The sequence below is a fragment of the Pomacea canaliculata genome, linkage group LG12 (genome assembly GCF_003073045.1).
Source record: "Pomacea canaliculata isolate SZHN2017 linkage group LG12, ASM307304v1, whole genome shotgun sequence".
Taxonomy (NCBI): Eukaryota; Metazoa; Mollusca; class Gastropoda; order Architaenioglossa; family Ampullariidae; genus Pomacea; species Pomacea canaliculata.
In genome coordinates this window covers 21650803-21668933 of record NC_037601.1, presented here as the reverse complement: position 1 = coordinate 21668933, position 18131 = coordinate 21650803, and the positions used below count along the sequence as shown (strand labels likewise).

General features: G+C 44.7%; 1 protein-coding gene across 3 annotated transcripts; it reads left to right on the top strand.

Moving 5' to 3' along the window:
* The first annotated feature begins 4195 nt into the window (after positions 1 to 4195).
* On the top strand, positions 4196 to 15957 carry LOC112577251 (serine/arginine repetitive matrix protein 1-like). 3 transcript variants are annotated; one of them, XM_025260297.1, is made up of 2 exons: positions 4196 to 4769; positions 11179 to 15957. In XM_025260297.1, the coding sequence occupies exons 1-2, from the start codon at positions 4703 to 4705 to the stop codon at positions 13401 to 13403; spliced, it is 2292 nt and encodes a 763-aa protein (XP_025116082.1). In that variant the 5' UTR covers positions 4196 to 4702; the 3' UTR covers positions 13404 to 15957. The 3 variants fall into 3 exon arrangements, with proteins under 3 accessions (XP_025116082.1, XP_025116081.1, XP_025116083.1); XM_025260296.1 differs by having other exon boundaries at positions 4199 to 5334; XM_025260298.1 differs by lacking the exon at positions 4196 to 4769 and adding an exon at positions 8758 to 8958.
* The last annotated feature ends 2174 nt before the right edge of the window (positions 15958 to 18131 follow it).

The window sequence follows — 18131 nt, the reverse complement described above, 5'->3', positions numbered from 1 at the left end:
GTTAATGGGGCGTGTCCTTTCCTGGCCATCATCAGCGACTAATGAATCGTGGACAGGGAAAAGGCAATAATACCTATTACAGTTTGAAAAGTCTTTTTGTACAATATTTCCCCTCTCATTTTTTTTTTTACATAAGATGTAATAGAATAATAAAAACAGAAGAAAGTTGTTTTCTGATGAAGGGTGGTTACATTAATATTAAATTTAAGTGTCATAATGTGTCATAAGGCAACATCGGAGACACAACGCACCATGCTGATCATCAACAACAACACGAACATCCCAACCTGGTGACCTGGCGCTTATGTTGAAGGTAATCACAAACAACTTTGAACTTTCTCAAAAGTTCTTGATTCTTCAGCTACTTACACACAAACAACAGTGGTATCTGTATGTGTGGCTTTTGAATCGGCATTCAACCTGTAGGTCTGTCAGAGATATTTGTTCAACGATGGATGGAGGGAGAGATGAAAGGATGAAGAGATGGATGGATAGGATATGTGTCTACATGGACTTTTTAGATATATATATTTAAACCTACCTCCACCTCCAATAAAACAAGCATTCAACTTGGTGTAATTAATTTTAATGCTGCCTGCGGTTGAAAATGGAGAGGAAGTTGGAATGTATACCTTCAGCACTGCTGTTGGTTTGTTAGCTGTGAAGATGTCAACTCCAACAGAAGCACGTTTAATCTTTGGCTACAAGGCTACCATGCTTTATCATTAACGGCCGCTTAGCCTCTATTGCCCTCTTCAATTAAAGCTTAAGTCTCACGTGTGCTCACGCGAGGAGTCGCGAGCATTCTGTTTAGCCAGGTGTTGCATTTTGTAAAGCTGCCATAAATTACTGATCACATTTGGGTTCACTGGGTAGTCTTTAGATGTTGCTGTCCCAGGCCTTTAATCAGGTCATAAACGGCTCTTTTTCTTTCATCTCCTTTCATGTGACTCGGTGGAATGTTGTTATGTCACTAGATAAACTCAATTTACACGATAGATGTCGGGGTTGATTTTAGGAGGAACAGCGAAGGAAGGAGCGTGGAAGAAAGAAAGAGAAAGATAAAGAGAAAATAAGTGGTGGTGGGGGAGAGCAATGAATGCCATGGGTGGATAGGTAGGTTAATCATTCATTAAATCCTATCTTTTACAGTTTAGAGAGAATACAATTTGAGAAAAAGGACACAATATGGGGAGCCCCTCCTGGCTGTACTTCACTGCCACGTGGCCAGGTACTTGTTCGAGTAACCTAATTATCCCTCCTGTTCAAGTGGACCAACACTTTTGACTGCTTTTGCAAAGGTGTGTTTATACAGGTCAATGCGTCCTTGTTCAATTTTTGACACGTTGACTGCCACCAAAGAGTATTTAAATTAATGTTTCAACACCTTGTTGCCGATGCCGCTAGGAGCTGTGCAAATGTTGGTACTTAAATCCTCTTTGGTGAGATGCACACACACACACACACAAAAAAAAAAAAGGGGAGGGGGAGAACAACAAAGAAAAGGTTGGGGAAAGGATACAGTGAAACAGAAGCAAAAAACAAACAAACAAACAAACAAAAGTGTCTTTGCCACCTCTGAGACTTCAGCTGCAGGCCAAAGGTCTCTATTGCTAATCTTAACTATGGCTGAAGAAGAACAAGTCTCCACTTTCCTTCACCTTCATCTGTGGATGCTCGTCAAGGTCTTATGTGCCTGTAATTCGTTGTCCACATGCTGGGGTTAGTGTTCCTAGGATTTATTACAATGACAACCTGTAAATGAAGGGGAAGGAAGAGAACTCTAAGAATTTCTTTATTTTTTTTAATAAAACTTTATTGAATTGGACTGAGCTGCACATAACCTTCAACACCATCCTGAGAAGCTGATGTTCTTATAGCTCTTAAGATTCAAACCTTGACTATCTTCGTCTCAAAACAGGCAGAACAGCCCTGTTCTCAGACATCCTTGCCCCTCCACACACACACCTTCCTTTCAATCTCCTCCACGTCTTTTGATGTGACTGCATTTCAGTCCCCTTGGGCCACAGTCATAATCTGCTCCCTGCTTTTCTTTCTTTTTTTTTTTCTTTTTTTTTTTTTGGTTTTGTTAAGACTGCTTCTTTCACGGTCTAGAAACAATAGGTTGCCTGTCTCCAAGCATTATCACTTTGCTCTCTCCATTTGTTCCTCAGATTATCTCCTCCTGCGTTCCTTCGCTAGGTTGTCCGCTTTCGAAGGACAGACAACTCAAGAGACTACATTATAATTCCGGCTTGGCAAAACGACCTTCGGGTATTTAAAATACCCTGTTTCACACGGCTTGACAGACCTTGAAAATGTGCTTTGATAAAATTATCTGCATTTTTATTATATCTTAAATAATGGGTATGTATGTAATAACTATGAGTAGTGAGTATGTATGAAATAACTATAAGTAATGAGTATGTATGTAATAACTATGAGTAGTGAGTATGTATGTAATAACTATGAGTAAATACAGTTGAGGACAGTGACCCAGTCAGTGAGCACCTTATAAGAGGTAAACTAGATGCAAGTGTGTCTGTTTGCACTTACACCATTGCTATTTCTGGTACTTGCTGCTTTTAATTAGGTGATGATGTTTGTCATGGCGATTAGTCCTTGATTAACCCTCCCACCCGACAACATTGTAAGCGCGTCCCTCCCAACTGTGGAAGAACTGTGTAAGAACTGTGTAAGATTATTTGAAGTCCCCGAGAGCTGTGCTGTTGCAAGATTGACAACTGAACCGGACCCACTAATTATCTCTGAACGATTCACGTAACTTCAACAGGAAACAGTTTGGCTGTTTAGCCAAGCATTGCGTGGTAATCTAATTGTCTAATAACCAGATATTGAACTCAGTGTTCTGTAATGTGATCGTCTCACCACCAAAATATCATCCGCCTTCGACTGTATGCATTGTAGTTGTAATTAAAGCTATGATATCGATTCCACAAATTAACAGAGAAATATAAAACAACGGCTATAACAATCATTGTTACAGGATATTTTAAACAGAGAATATGTGAATGGAAACTTCAATTTATGGTTTAAATAGATATTTTGAATGTGAATAACCTATACTGTAGACAAGAAGTAGAGCGGATTCGTAAGCGTAGTCGTACCTTATTAACCTGTTTAATTAAGATTCGGAAGTGGACTTCGTGGCTTGGATATACAATGTGTATCACTGTCACACATTGTAAGACTTGTCATATTAATTATCTTGTCAACATTTCTGTTTTAAAGTAACATCTACATTTAAATGCCTATTGGAATGTTGTCGGTGTCATCTGTTTCCGTCAATGTCTACAGACTACGTTAGAACTGATGTCAAGCGGGTATCGTCTGAGTCCACATTAGATCATCGGAAAAATAAATGATGTTATTTTGTAGCTGTGCTAATAACAATAAAAAAGCAATAAAAGAAAGCAAATGCCAAAACAGGACAAAGAAACTAGGTTCATTTCAAAGCGCTGTCTGGGAAAAGATTGGTGTAATGAACTGAACACCAGCGCCTCCCCTAAACAATCAACAACAAAGCTAACACAAACACACAGAAACCAAACCTTTCCCTTTGCGATACAACATTCAGTTACTAAAGAGTTAAAAGACATCAGAGGTTACAATCTCAGAATCTGTTTGTGTTCCGAGAGGCGCTGACATTGTCTAAATTTGAGGTTTAAATTTCGTGTGATCGAGAGGTCACGTGCGGCAAAGGTCAGCTTTGTTCCCGTGGTATGGAGTTGATTTTTTTTTTTTTTTTTTTTTTTGCATATTCCTTCCCCTTTTCACGAAGCACAGTTAGTAAGAATGACAAGGAGTGTTCTCAGTGTTCTATCCTTCTGCTTTGTGTGTTTTCATGAGGTGAACTTGCAACCAAACGACCAAAGCCCTGAAGTGAATGAAAGAGAAAGAGAGAGGGGGTCACTGTTACTTTTCTCATAAATTATGTAAAGATTGGTTGTAAAATCTATGGTTTTTCTCCCAAACAGAATCCAGTTTTGCGCTTAAAACTTTTTTTCGGAGGTTTGTAGCGAATCGTCATGTCTGAATAGGTTAGTGATTGCTTTTTGTGTGTGTTAAAGTCTGTACAATGAGGAAAAAAACAAGTTGTTTTATACTTTATCAATAATTTAAACTGTAGTGTAGTTTACAGACATTGAGGGACCTTTGTCCTGTGTTACTTCTCACATGCACCATCGAAATAAAAAAAAATGTATACAAGAAACGATTTTTTGTGTAAGTTTGAGGCACACGCGTTCCTCAACACAGCCGGGAACCTGCCAATCAGTCGCACATGCCGCAACACCTGTCGCAAACAAAAGCCAATCAAGTGACTGTAAGGCGGGGCGAAGACATCAAATCGATCTTCCATTGGTTTGCACAAGTCTCTGTAGGGCGTGGCTACACTGACAGGCGAGCGCGCGCCGCTAAGTGTGACCTGGCGAGGCGCATGCAGGGTAAGAAGACAGCCTCGTGTTTTGGGGAGTGAAACGGCCAGGGACCCCCCGAGGAACCTGTCGCAGTGGCCTTGCAGTTCAGGTGACAATAAAGTCTGAGAGATTCTAGACAGATCGTGCCACTGGAGATATTTCGCGCTCTGGCATCAGGCGAAGCATATTCGGGTACATCGACTAAAAGTTTGAACACTAGCGAGGGGTTAAAACATTCCAGCTTCTTGACAGCGTCCCCCTCTATGTGCTGTGCATGGATCTCACAAGAATCTACAAACCTAGTGCTGCTGTGGTTTGCATGTTCATCTGGTAGGTCTTTTTCAAAGTTTTGTTCTTGTTTTTATTTTTTCGGGGGGAGGAGGAGCAAATGACAGAAGTTCCTTTATTTCACAAGTGGAAACATTTTGTGTGCATCAGACTTTTTCGAATGAAAAGATCTTCTTCCAGTGCTTGAACCAAAAAACGTTATTTGCCGACCAAGAATGTGGGTGGAGGGCAAAATCAGGATTGCCACCTCTCACACGCAGGTGTTGTGATCACCAGCTGTGACCGCGACACCCCGTGGAGATCTTAAGCACGTCAGCGGACCATGGACTCGTCACTACGTGTGTAACACGTGAAAGAAGTCTGTGATCCGGAATAAAAGGGAGGGTCGCCGTTTGTAGACGTTGGTCGATAATGCCTCGAGCGTTTCTCATCAAGAAGAAACGTGACGTCGCTGCATGTATGACGTCATTGACGGAGACCGAGACCGCGGACAAAGCGAGAGATGAGATGGACAGAAGCCCGGATGAAGATATGGAAGATGAAATGACTGCGCGGAGCACGCTGCAGAAGGATTTAGAAGATGAGGATACAGCATCCTCAGATGAATGTGAGTGCTTATTTGCTCTCTCTCTTTGTCTCTGTCTCTCTGTCTCTGGGGCGCAACGGATAGCGTCTGTTACTAATACAGTGAGGATTGGTTGTCCTGGGTTCAAATCTCGTCTCGGGCACGCATTCTCTGCACGTTGTTTGGCTGGCTGGCTGATTTGGCGGGAAAGTGTTTCCAGAGGTGATATCGCCCGATGACGGGTAGCAATCTAGAGTACCCGGAAAACCCCGCGCCGGCTGACGAACACATGTCATGTACAGAGCGTGGGCTGAGACGAGATTTGAACCCGTGACGAGCGATTGTTTTACACTACCGAGAGCCCCTCCTTTTTGCAGGACTGGCTGCTTTGCTTCGATACAGTTTTAGTTTCCGGCTCGGTGTTAATCACCAATCCCATCCACCTGTTTCTAATGCGAACTCTTATTTCCTCCCGTATCACCACAGACGATGAGGTTGGTGATCCAAAGACATCATTATCTCATTATCCAAGTAAACTATAACAATCATCGAAAAAATTATTTCAAAAATAGTTTAGTGACATTCTGCCTTCGCTATCCATTTCAGTTCAACCTTTGTTAGTTACATTTAATGTCTTGCATTAACTTTAATTACCAGTAAAATCTTTAGCCTAATTTTTTTATATAATATCATGTTACTGTTAGCCAGAGTTTTTAATGTCAGTGCAGAAAGTGCAGGCTGCTTCTGGTTGTAATGCCGCGCAATAAAAGCGTTGAGTTATTATTATTATTGTTTTATTACTACCGTAGTTTGTTCAGTAGATATACATGTACTGAGTTTTATGACTTGCTACAACTCCTGCTTTCACTCGGTGCCGACAGTGGAGAGAGAGTGCAGATGCCTTAATCGATGGTCCATGTCCTTGATAGGCGAGAACTTGTCACGTGCTGTCACACCCGTTATCTTGCCAACCCCTGTTTCTTTATGGCAGAAAGGATTTCCTGAATATACCCTCCTTTGTTTACACAACATCTGTGTTGGACGAATGACAAATTTGCGACTGTATTTGAATGTCTCCTTACACATTGCTGACCTCTTGACTCCTAGAGGGAGGGAGAGAGGAAAAAAGGACAGGAAGCATCCTCTTGAGGTTCAGACACAGAGCAGCAAGAACTGTATATCTGTAGGTTACCAAGAAATATATGATTGCCGTTATCAAAGAGATTTTACTCAGGTTAAGGGATGAAAAATGTTATCGTTCTATTTTTAAGTATGCACCCTCCTGGCGTTCGTTCTAGTCGGGGTGACGACACTACAGGTAGAGTGTCATTCGGGAGGACAGTTGGGAGCTGTGTTCGAGTGGTGTTCTGGCGACTACTGCTTTTCAGAATACATGGGTCACTTTAAACGTTTATATAAACGTCTATATATGTTTGATATACTTGTTATATTTCTAAAAGTGAGACTCTTCTTATTTCAAAGAAAAAAAAAACCCGAGTGAAACTATTAAATTAATCAATCAATTCAAAGCACCGCCTGCTATACAACATTTATTATAATGTGTTTTAAATGACGGGAGAACTGTAACTCGACAATAAATTAACCACAGACAGATCGTTGGGTCTGTGAAGACAAATATGGAGGTCTGACCAAGTCTGGCCAAGTTTTTACATGGCGGTTATACATAAGTTTGGCAAACTTGCTCAAATATTAGCGGAAATAGTTGTAGTGATTTAGTGGATGTGTTTGTTCAGTCCCCAGGCCGAGTCCTTCTGTCGTCTACTCTAGTCGTCTGTCCCCCCAAAAGCTGGGTGTTTATTATCACATGACAATGACTCCTACCTGTGCCGCACAAAAGGTTGCTATTTATATCTCGATCGCAATGACGCTGATCGCTGGAGTTTTATGTGCCTCCTTGTGCTGACTTGCGAGGTACCCGTCAGTCCCCCACCTCACCCTCAATCGCACCCCCCGAGGGGTTGGGGAGACACGAGTGACTATAGCGTGAGTTGTAGTAACAAAGTAGCGGAGGATCGCGCAGTTCTCAGTCGGCACTAGTGGAGGCGCCACACGGAGGTTTTGTCGCGTGAGCTTGCGCGCGTGGCCGTGAGCGTGCGGCACGTGTGCTGAAAGAAAAGGCTTTGGCGTTGGAGACGGTGACAGGTGAAAGCTGGCGGCAGGTGTAAGCGAAGTAAAAGGTGAGAGTAAGAAAACGCTAGCTTCCTTTCCTTCCCTCCCCTTCTCCCTACCCGCCAGGGCGCGCGCGCACACACACACACACAGCCAACCTGTTGAGATGTAAACCTTATCGGTTGGTTATATTTGTCTACACAACATATATCACTACCCGGAATTTTAGTATTGATAATGTGATGCAGTGCTGTCTACGGTCAAGCTCATTTGTTCTCTCTGTCCTTCCACATATCCCATTTTTCACGTGTGATTCTTCTGGTAAGACACCTGCGGGATGTAGCACCCACCCGGTACCTTCCTGCGCACGCGCTCTGGCATATGACCAACTGCCTTGAATGATGACGCTAATCCGGGTGTACGTCATCGAACACCCAGTTGTCACTCACCTCACCGTGGACAGCACGCCACCCGACCTTCAGCGGTTGGTGAGAGGATATGTTCATAAATTCGGCTGCCATCCACCAGGTGCGCGTGTAAATCCCGAGCAGCTCCACCTGAATAACAATTTTACTTTTGTTTTTTCCTGGTTTGGCCAAGAAATATTTATGCACGTTTCGAGCACCAGTCGAGTGGATTACGCCCCCATTCCCTCCACAGGAAGAGATTTTTTGTAAAAAAAAAAAAAAGGAAATTCAGAGAATCTTTATGAATTTTTTAAGAAGAAAAATGAAAGACACACTACACGCAATTTCTTTATCATCTATAGTTGTCAAGTTTATATGTGAATGTGGCACATTTTCTGTTTTGAAAGAGTCCTGTTGAAGTCAGCGTCTGAGGACAGGGTAGCACAGTACGCGCTTGAGAGACAGAGACGGTGGAAAAGGGAGCCCATCATTGGAATAATATCCATGGATGAGATGGTTGTCAGAAAATAGTCCATAAGAATATCTCGTTGGTATACTCTGACACCTGACGGTCCTTTCGTCAAGGGATGTGTTCTTAGTGCTGCCAAGGCTTTCAGTAGGTGTACCAGAGGGCCTCCCACACAAGTTTTGTTAAAAAAAAAAAAAGTCGTGTAATCAGCACGCGTTCGTGCACGGCATCTCACGTTACACGGGGAACAAAGGGGGAGGCAACTGATGTAGGCGAAACGAGAGACCCGGAAGAGGTGAGGGCAGGTGCGAATCGACAGAATACAGGAGTTCCGCACCTGTCCTGCCTCGGCTACGCTTCGCTTGGCCAACACGGGTCACGCCGCCGGAAACAGGTCGTTGGCGCGGCGCGCTGGGTGGTGGTGTTGGTGGTGTGTGAGTTGGGGGGGGGGGTAGGGGAAGAGAGGTCAGGGGTGAAGGGTCATTATGCTGGGGAGCAGCAGCTTTCGTGAACCCTTTTCCCGGAGCTTGGCCGTCAGTGGCATCCGCACTTCCGCTGCAGCTAAGGTGCCGACAGGCCGCACAGGCAGACACTCTGACGCACGCACGTCACAGCTGCAGCCCTGACGCCATCGCGGTCCCTGTGACGTATCTCACGAAGGTTTGTTCCTTTGCAAATTTTGTGCATTTTCTGTCTGAACGGAGGGACTCCTGTTTGCTGGCTATTTTATTGTATTGGTTTGTTCTTTGCTTATACTATCTCTTCATTCCGAGACCTCACTATCTGGTATTTGTGTGGAGCATTTTCTTAGTTCTGTCAAAAAGCCAGTTGCTGAATAAGTTGAGGCGCGGTAGGCACAAAATATTAGAATGTTAAAACAAACATACCTAATCTAAATCCCAAACTTGGTGTTTTGGGGTCTTTTTTGTTTTGTTTCGACTTTTTTTCTTTTGAAACTTTGTCTGAAACCAGACGTTGGTTGAAGTCCAATGTCTTCGCCCTTGTTTCTTTTCTCCACTCCTCCCCAATATTTTTTTTCGTTCTCGGCCATCAACTGGCTTAGCCACTCATTTCTGTCTGCTGTTTCTATCTGCTCCAATAGGGGTGGGAAACTGCTAGCATGAGGAGAGACACACACACAAAGTTACTTGCTGTCTGTCAGGTCCTTGTGGCCACGGGTTCAGGGTCAAGCTTGAAAATAAATCTCCGGTCTCAAGTGCAAATCGACTATTCAGACCTAACTTAGCAAAGTCAACTCGCATTATGTCTGTATTGATATCCAAAGCAGATGTTTTTTTGTGATATAGCCTTTAGTAAATATAAATTCTGTCATCCCCATCATGTTCAAAACATTGTACAAGGAGTGAAAATAAAAATAAAATAAAATCACAAAAGAAAGAAAGAAAAAACGAGAAGAACTTTAAAGTGAGGAGCCTGTCCATGACATGCAGTCGACCTTAACGAACAACGACCGGTGGCATGTCAGCACTTAAACAGAATTTGACTTTAAAGCCAAGATTTCGCAATAAATTACCACAAAATCATAAATAATTTGATTTAAAAAAATATTATCTTAGGGGAGAGGTAGATGATGATGATGATGATGATTAATATTATTATCATTTTAAAAAATAGAACTTTTATTGTTTTGCGAACTTTAGTTGTCTCGGTTAGCTTACACCGTTAGTGTTGATTTCAAGGGAAGACAACGCACCCCCAATCTGTAACGCTCTTAGTTAAAGAAAAAAAAAATCGCCGAATGTTAGACACCATATAAAATACCTGCCTGAACGAGGACAAAAGAGATTTTTTTTTGTTTTTGTAAAATACCAGAAAGCGTCGGTCCCTCCGACGTGTGGAAAACGCCCTCGCAAGCTGTGCCCTTGAAGCCCCCGAAGGTTGTCGCGCGAATGGCTTCACTTCGGTCCACAAAGCGACTGATAGGTGGAGCACCTGTCCGTTGGAAAAAAACTGCTAATCGCATGATGGGATCTCACCCAGAACAAGAGCGGGAACATCCGCCGCGCGTGTGCACGTGCTGACGCAAACCGACGCCAACGCCACCTGCCAGCGCATGCGCGTGGCTTGGACTTCGAGTCTGGCCGCCGCTTGCCATTCGTGGGTGGTGGTGGTGGTAGTGGTGGTGGCTGTCATGGTGGTGGAGGTAGGGGCGGCATGTCTATGGAATCTGAGGGCAGTGTCCTGCTGCTGGACGCGCGCCACCTTGCGAACGCCTGGGAAGGAAGAGTTCGTGCCAGTCTTTTATGGTTGACCAATCTCAGCAGCTGCAACCGAAATATTCCCACCCCTTGTATAGTTTTTTTCCTCCCTGGTGAGTCGATCACAGATAACTACATTATAGGGTTCAGTTCTCTGTCAACACAAACACACAGACAACACAGGTACACTGTCACAATGTTTTGTCTCATACTGCGGTGCTTGACAGATTTTTGTATTTTTTTACTTCACACACTCACACAAAAAGAGGGAGAGAAAGAAGAAGAAATCACACAACGTAGCTCAGAAATATGTCGACAGTGACTATTAAACATCCATGTTTACAATCACAAATAGTTTGCTCAGCTGTGACTGTCAAACGTCGCCTTCGGTAATCATGGTGGTCATGGTGGTCTCACGTGTTGTAGCGGCTCCTTTCTCAGTAGATGTCACCGTCTGTTGCTGTTCCCACACCCCATACACACCCCTTCAGCACCTTCCCCCTTCCTTCCAGAATAAATACACCGCCTTTATTGATCATCAGGTGTTCGGTCTAGTTAAAGTCTTTGATGAGCTCCAGACGTATGAAAAATGTTATTTATTTATGCCCCTCTACTTAAGAGTTCAACAAACAACTAAACAAATATTTTTTGTCTTTTGCAGTGACAGAGACAAAGCAACCCGTTGAGGAACCAATGCCGACGTGCGGTTCTACTGACGTAGGGTTGTCACGTGACCTTACATTAGCTTCTCCACGTCCTGTATCCCCCGCAGACATGAAAATAGGATGTCGCGGGTCTCCTTCCAGACCGAGGGGCAACGAGGACAGCCCGTCACTGGGACGACAAACTCCATCTGCACAACGGACGAGTCTGTTATCGAAGGCCTCGTCACCAGGGTTGGTTCGATTGCCGCCAGCAGGGGTCGCCGCGTCGCCGCCCCACTCGGATGCAGAGCAAGAGGGGTCTCAAGCAGAGCAGCAGAGGATGCCATGCAAAAGGCATTCGGACTTCAGCGCAGAGTTCCTGCTTAGCCGTCATCCTGGCCGACGCCCCGCTAGGTCGCCGGTGACCCCAGTGACGTCATCTCGTCAACCGTCGGAAGCGCTGCTCACGACGTCATCCGTTCTCGTCGACAAAGTCTGCGAGGACGATCCTCGTCTGTGTGAGCACGCGAAGATCCCTCGCATTCCCTCTCCTGCCAAATACACACCGCCATGTCTGTCCGTGTCGTCGTGGCTGGAGAGCAGCGTGCCCACCCCAGCTCCGTACCCTCCTGCCAACATCTGCCCATCCCCTTGCAAAAGAACCAAGGATTCCGACAGTTCCCTGTCACAAGAGGAAGAGGGTCAAGGCCGGGTGCGCGCTGACCTGGCTGACCTCAACCGGTTTCATGACCTCTGCGCCCACTACGAAGGCTTCTCGGCCTTCCGGAGAATGACCTGCGATGAAGCGGCGCCCTCGAAACGGCCTCTCACCTCTTTTGCGGCCAGGTTTCTGGATAGGAGGAAGTCCAGTGAGATGACATTACACAGAAGAGACTCGAATCTTCCTCAGCTGGAAACAAGAGCCTCCTCCCCGCCCCCACCCCCACGCGAGAGAGGACTGACGGGGACATCGCAGGGCAGGAGGCTGCCCTCCTGTCTTCTGCCACCAACAACCCAGTCGCTTAGCAACCTGGGGGAGCATAGGCGGGGGAGCAGCACGTCTCCAGCACACAGCGAACGAACATCATCTGGTACTGAATCCCCGACCGCCAGTTATGATGGAAGCCCTACCCAGCTGCACCCTCCCTTCATGGATGACGTGGCCTGGAACCACCCTGCCTCGTCCTCCTCCTCCGCCGTGGCCAGTGAACCTTTCATACAGTCGCCGCTGGGCCCAGTGTCTCCGCACCATTTGCTGTCCATGGGATTCCCATATCTTCCGGTTCCTGGTTTGACGAGGTCCCTCCCGGAGCTTGGTCAGCCATTAAGTTACCCTAAGACACTCAACGGCAGTCTCAGCCCTGCTTTCAAAAGCACACGCTATCCTTTTCTGTATCCTGCCGCTGCAGCAGCTGCCGCCGCCGCTGCCTACTATTCCAACCTGCGGGGCTCTCTGCCTTTTTCCTACCCGTTCGCATCTTCCAGTAGCGACGTTCCCAGCAAGTCTCTTGGGGAGAAGGTTCAAAACCCGCTGATGGATCACATTGACGCACTGCAAGCAGCAATGCGCAGGTCTCACCTGGACTCCATGACAGCTTTCTCCTCGCAGCAAGGTTCTAAGGTAATGTCACCCACTTCCACAGGTATGGGCTGCCGCCCAGCTCCTAACTCCCCAACTTCTGCAAGAGATGCTGGTCATATGGGGAAGAAGAAAGAGCTAACAAGGCGTTCCTCCTTCGGAGTGGGTGTTGCTGCCGGGGTGGAGCTGCCAACAGAAAGAATGATGGTGCGCAGCAAGGAGCAGGACACGGTGCGCTACCAGTGCGACGCCTGCAGCAAGAGTTACTCCACCTTCTCGGGCCTGTCCAAGCACAAGCAGTTCCACTGCGCGGCGCAGGTCAAGAAAGAGTTCAGCTGCAAGTTCTGCGACAAGACCTACGTGTCCCTGGGCGCCCTCAAGATGCACATCCGTACACACACGCTGCCCTGCAAGTGCGGAGTCTGCGGCAAGGCCTTCTCACGACCCTGGCTGCTGCAAGGCCACCTGCGCACGCACACGGGGGAGAAACCCTTCACCTGTCCACACTGCGCACGCGCCTTCGCGGACCGCTCCAACCTGCGCGCTCACCTGCAGACGCACTCTGAGGTCAAGAAGTACAGCTGCCGAGCTTGTTCTAAGACTTTCTCTAGAATGTCGCTTCTACTGAAGCATGAAGACGGATGCTGTTCTGGCATGGCCTAGGACTCCAGTTTGCTTACAATTACGCAACTTTCACCTACCTGTACCCCCGCCCCCACAAAAACAAACAAACAAACAAACTGGCGAATACCCTGTTGAACTAGTTCGCAAAGCTAAGGCAGTTGAATTGACTTCCTTTGAAATTTACTATTTTTGACAGAAAGGTTACACCTTGTCTAATGATGGAAATTACTGAACAGTCTGTCCAGGACATCAAATATTGAAAGTCGCTGGATTTTTTTTAAAAATTAGTCTGTCTTGTGAAGAAATGAGTAGTGGATGGTGCAGAGGTTGGCATTCCAAAAGCCGAGCTGAAAGACAGTTGAAGCAGATAACATGTGGAGTCACTGCTTCCTTTTGTTTTTCTGAAATGAAATTAAATCTCGGATATTTCATACCATGGTCTTCTGCGGACCTAAAGTGTCTGCAGAGCAGTTTTCAGTTTGACACTTGGCAATATGAGGTTCGCACAGCCGCTGTGAAACCTTTGACCTTTGTAAGGATCCCAAAGCATGTAGTGCTTGGTGTTGAAATGATGCTCACATGCCCCCATGGTTGTCGGCTCAAGCTTCGAATTATTCGAAGACATGTTCTTGTTTTAAATTAATTTATTTTCATTACTAATAAGTCCATGAAGATCTGACCATTCATGCTCTCAGGTTTGGGGTCTTTTTTCGAGTTTTTCTCCGGAATGTTCATTTTCTAGGCTTCCGGGAACCTTTTGACCTGATGAACAGTGTTTTCAGTGTCGTTCGGTATGATGTAGAGAAAAAGTAGACAAATTGTGTTTTCCCACACTGCCACCTTGTGATCCCTTCAACATTAAGGACAGTGCCACCACTGTGCATTGAGCATCTCTGACTGATCTTGAGACTATGACGAGGGCTGCTTTAGCAAGTTTTCTTCGTGAATGCATACCCCGGGACATAAAAACAAAGATTGTCTATAATATATCACAATGGCCACAATGTAATTGTTGTTCCACAAGAATTTAATGCAGTAATTTCTCCTTAAGCGGGGTTCGACAAAAGATTGCAGTTTTAAAGGAAGTACATAGTGTAAAATGTTTATGAGCTAATTGCTAGGAAATGTAATTATTTATTACAAGACTGACATGGCATTTTCTTCTTCTTCTTCTTTTTTTGTTTTTTTTTTTAAACTACCGACTCATGTTGAATTTAGATAACATAGATATTTTTTTTTATAGATTCATTGGATGTCAATGCCATATGTGTGTGCGTGCATGTCCGTGCGCGTGCGCGCTATTTATGCTGTTACGAGTATCTTTTGATGATTTGCATCTAGTCTTTAGAGTTGTCATAGCAACACTTTCCTTCTTTGACTCATAGTACTTGTATAAGACAATACCTTGATGCAGACTTTGAATATTTTTGGTGTGTGTACAATGTTTACAACAATTAGCCTGAATTTGAGAGTGAACGAGCATTAACAATGTCTAAACTGTGGAGAGAGCGAGTGAGAGAGAAAGCTAGATAGAGAAAAGAAAGATGAAATGCAGTTTTTATCCGGAAATGTCTTGGTGGTGGCCAAAGAGCGTTTCTCTTTTCTTTACATATTTTACAACCTCATTCCAGAAAAAAAAAATTGGGCAATATCTTCCTGGCGTTCTTTTCTAACTTCCATCTTGACATCTGCAACAACTTGTAACGTGCACTTCCGCGTCACGTGACAGCGCGACCTGTCCCTCCGTAATTACACGCGCTTTCAGTATTATGACATTTTACTCGCCATTCCAATCCAAACACTTCTGTTCCTTTGCAGTTCATGAAAACAAACCTGAGAGTGGGTTCCTTTCTCTTCTACACAGTGTGTGCAAAGAACTAATTTTTGTTCCTTTAACATCCTCCTGTTAGACCAGGGCGACCCCCTGACACATCCTCCTGCTACATCAGGACATGCCCACTACCTATCATCTTGCTATACTGTGACATTCCCATCACACCTTATTTTGTTATTCCGTGACACATTGCTACATAAATATATATTTCAAGATTATCTCATTGTGTTGTACACGAGGCAGGGACTAACTAAAGGCCATCGCGAGTTGCCCCAAGCAAAAAAAAAAAAATTTTATAAAAGTACAAAAGCACTTCTGGAGATGAACGCTTGTACTTTACGAGAGGATTTTCCAGGTACAGTAACGGTTCTAACGTTCACTTTCACACGTCAATCGATCTCGACTCATTTTTATTTATTTATTTACAGTGTCTTTTTCGTTCCGAGCGATGTTTGTTTAAATTCCCCCTCCCACCACTACCCCCGAAATCGCCATGATGTATCCTTCCACACTTCGCAGTCTTCCTGAGTGCCAAATCTGTCCACGAAGTTTATTTAGTTTGTTTTATTTTGTTTATGCAACATTTTGTTCTCTCCAGTGAAGGCGAGCGGTTCGGTTCTCGTCAGTGTTCCGTTGAACCACTCGTGTAAATTATTTGTGTGAATGGCACGGGGTTGACCGCAATAAACTGAAATCTGAAAATGTTGAAGAATGTGTTCAGTGTTTCAGAAAAAAGGCAAATATTGAGAGAATGGAGAACAAGAGACAAGAGGAACTCTCTCTGTCACACACTCACAAACACACAGACTAAGAGAGTTGTGTTCAGAAAGTGGAGAAAGGGTTCATCACACACATCTCTTCTCACTTCTTTTACTCACTTCCTCCTTCGCCACACGCTCTGAGATTATTTTTTCACATTTGTTTCAAAGACAAAACCAAAAAACAAAAAACATTTTTGTCCATTATTAGGTTGAACAGTTGAACAGTTTCTTGTTTTAAAGATAAACTACCGTCTCATTTCAATTCCACTCCCATTCTTTAAAAAAAAAAGTGGTCGTGCGTATCAGTCTTCTTAACCCTGTCACCACCAGGCATCAGGTCACGAGCAGCAGTTCTCCACCCCCCTTACCAACCCCCTCCCCTGCCACAGTCCCTCCACTATCACCTGTCGGTTGCTACACGAGCCTTGCACCTGCCGCTGTGGTATCAAGCGTCCTCATCCCGCCGCCACGCGACATCATGGCAAGGGAGGGGCGATAAAGGCGGAGGTGCTAAAAAAAGAAAAGAAGGTAGATATTCAGAAAGGATAATTTTTTTAATGTTGACAGACGAAAGGTCTAGCCAAAAAAAAAAAAAAAAAAAAAAAAAAATTGGCACTCATTACTTACAAATCGCTTGTACTGGAAAGTATTGTTGATTGGTTTGGAAGGTTTCACAGACTGTATGTCAAGTGGTTCACTGATACAGGTTCACACCAAAAACCTAGTCTTTCTAAGCAAGAGCAAAATTGTGCAGGTGTTTGCTCACATGAAATAAAAGGAAGCTATAGAGAGCGCGATATATATATAATAAAAACGGAACGGAATTGCAGAAAATTTTTGAACCCGCTTTACTCAAAATGGCAACCACCCTACTTGCAACCTTTGTAATTTGAGTTTAGAACCATAACCCTAGCCCTTAATTTTAGAAGAACTTTGGTAGCTAAGGAAAGGCCAAAAAATGTTAAATATGAAAAATCTCAATTTTCTGACAAGACTCATTCTGTGATGTCGGGTGCCATGAATATAGAGAGTGGAGTTGTAACGCGCTATAAATAGAGTGGGGGGAGTTCACGGGGGCTGTAACAGTATTCACCTTCTCTAGAAACAAAGGTCAGGCACTGTCTTTGACTTCACCTGGGTAGCCAGGTATCGGAGGAGGGATTGAATAGTGCATGGCAGGGGGTGGGGGTGGCGTCAGGACTGGCAGGTGGCACGACAGTCGCCACGCGCCGGGTGCAGCCACGTGGGCCGCAGGCTGGGTCGGGACGAGGAAACCGGGTAGTGGGTGGGTGGGACGGTGAGGGGGACCTGGGCTGTGGCGGGGGGCTGGCCTGTGCGCGGGAACCTTCACGGCATCAACTCTCAGCAGGCGCGCGTGAGGACACGACAAACAGAGAGAGAGAGAAGGGGGCACAAACACATACCCGGGGTCTGAAGATGGCGCCAGGAGGGAAGAAAAGATTGTGTGTGTGTAAGAACGAGAGAGAGAGAAGGAGGGGTGGGGAACCACATCGAGAACGAGGCTTCAATAAGACAAGTGAGGACATGATTCACTAAACCTACAAACTGCTTTGTTGGGAATTTTTTTAATTTTAATTCTTGAAAGGATTTGATATGCGAAAAGTCAGAAACTCCTCCTTCTCCCATGTTAACCACAAAGAAATTCTTCTAGTCATTGTGAACTGTTCGCTTTATCAAAAGTTATCTCCCTCGTAATACTTCGTGGGCAGGACCCGCATGTTCACTGTTTTCTCCCTTTTCAAAAAAAAAAAAAAAAAAAAAAAAAAGCCCAGTTATCTATTTAGCATCTTATGTTTCCTTTCGTCTTATGTGTGTCTGGCTGGAACTTTCACGTTTTCAGTCCACCTGTATGGATGCTCCATTATCCGGGTCTCAAACTCTGAGCTAGTCTCTGTCTCTCTCAAAGTGTGTGTGTGAGAGAGAGAGAGAACAGTTTTCATCGAAAGTTATTTGACTATGAAGTATGAAAACTCTCATTATCAATTATTATTAATAATATTATTAATATTAAATTTAAAACTACGCAGGTCCGTTCGTTGGATAGCTGGATAGCTCGCTAGACAGCTAGGAAATGTGAATTGGACTGAGGGCTATGTATGGAGGGTTCGCAAGGTGCAAAGCAATCTCCACGCCTGCAGCACCCACCCTATT

Bases quoted from the DNA above. Each gene is read 5' to 3' on its own strand.
- LOC112577251 (XM_025260296.1), top strand. From the start codon at position 5,139: ATGCCTCGAGCGTTTCTCATCAAGAAGAAACGTGACGTCGCTGCATGT. The intron at 5,335-11,178 runs GTGAGTGCTTAT...TGTCTTTTGCAG, and splicing joins TACAGCATCCTCAGATGAAT to TGACAGAGACAAAGCAACCC.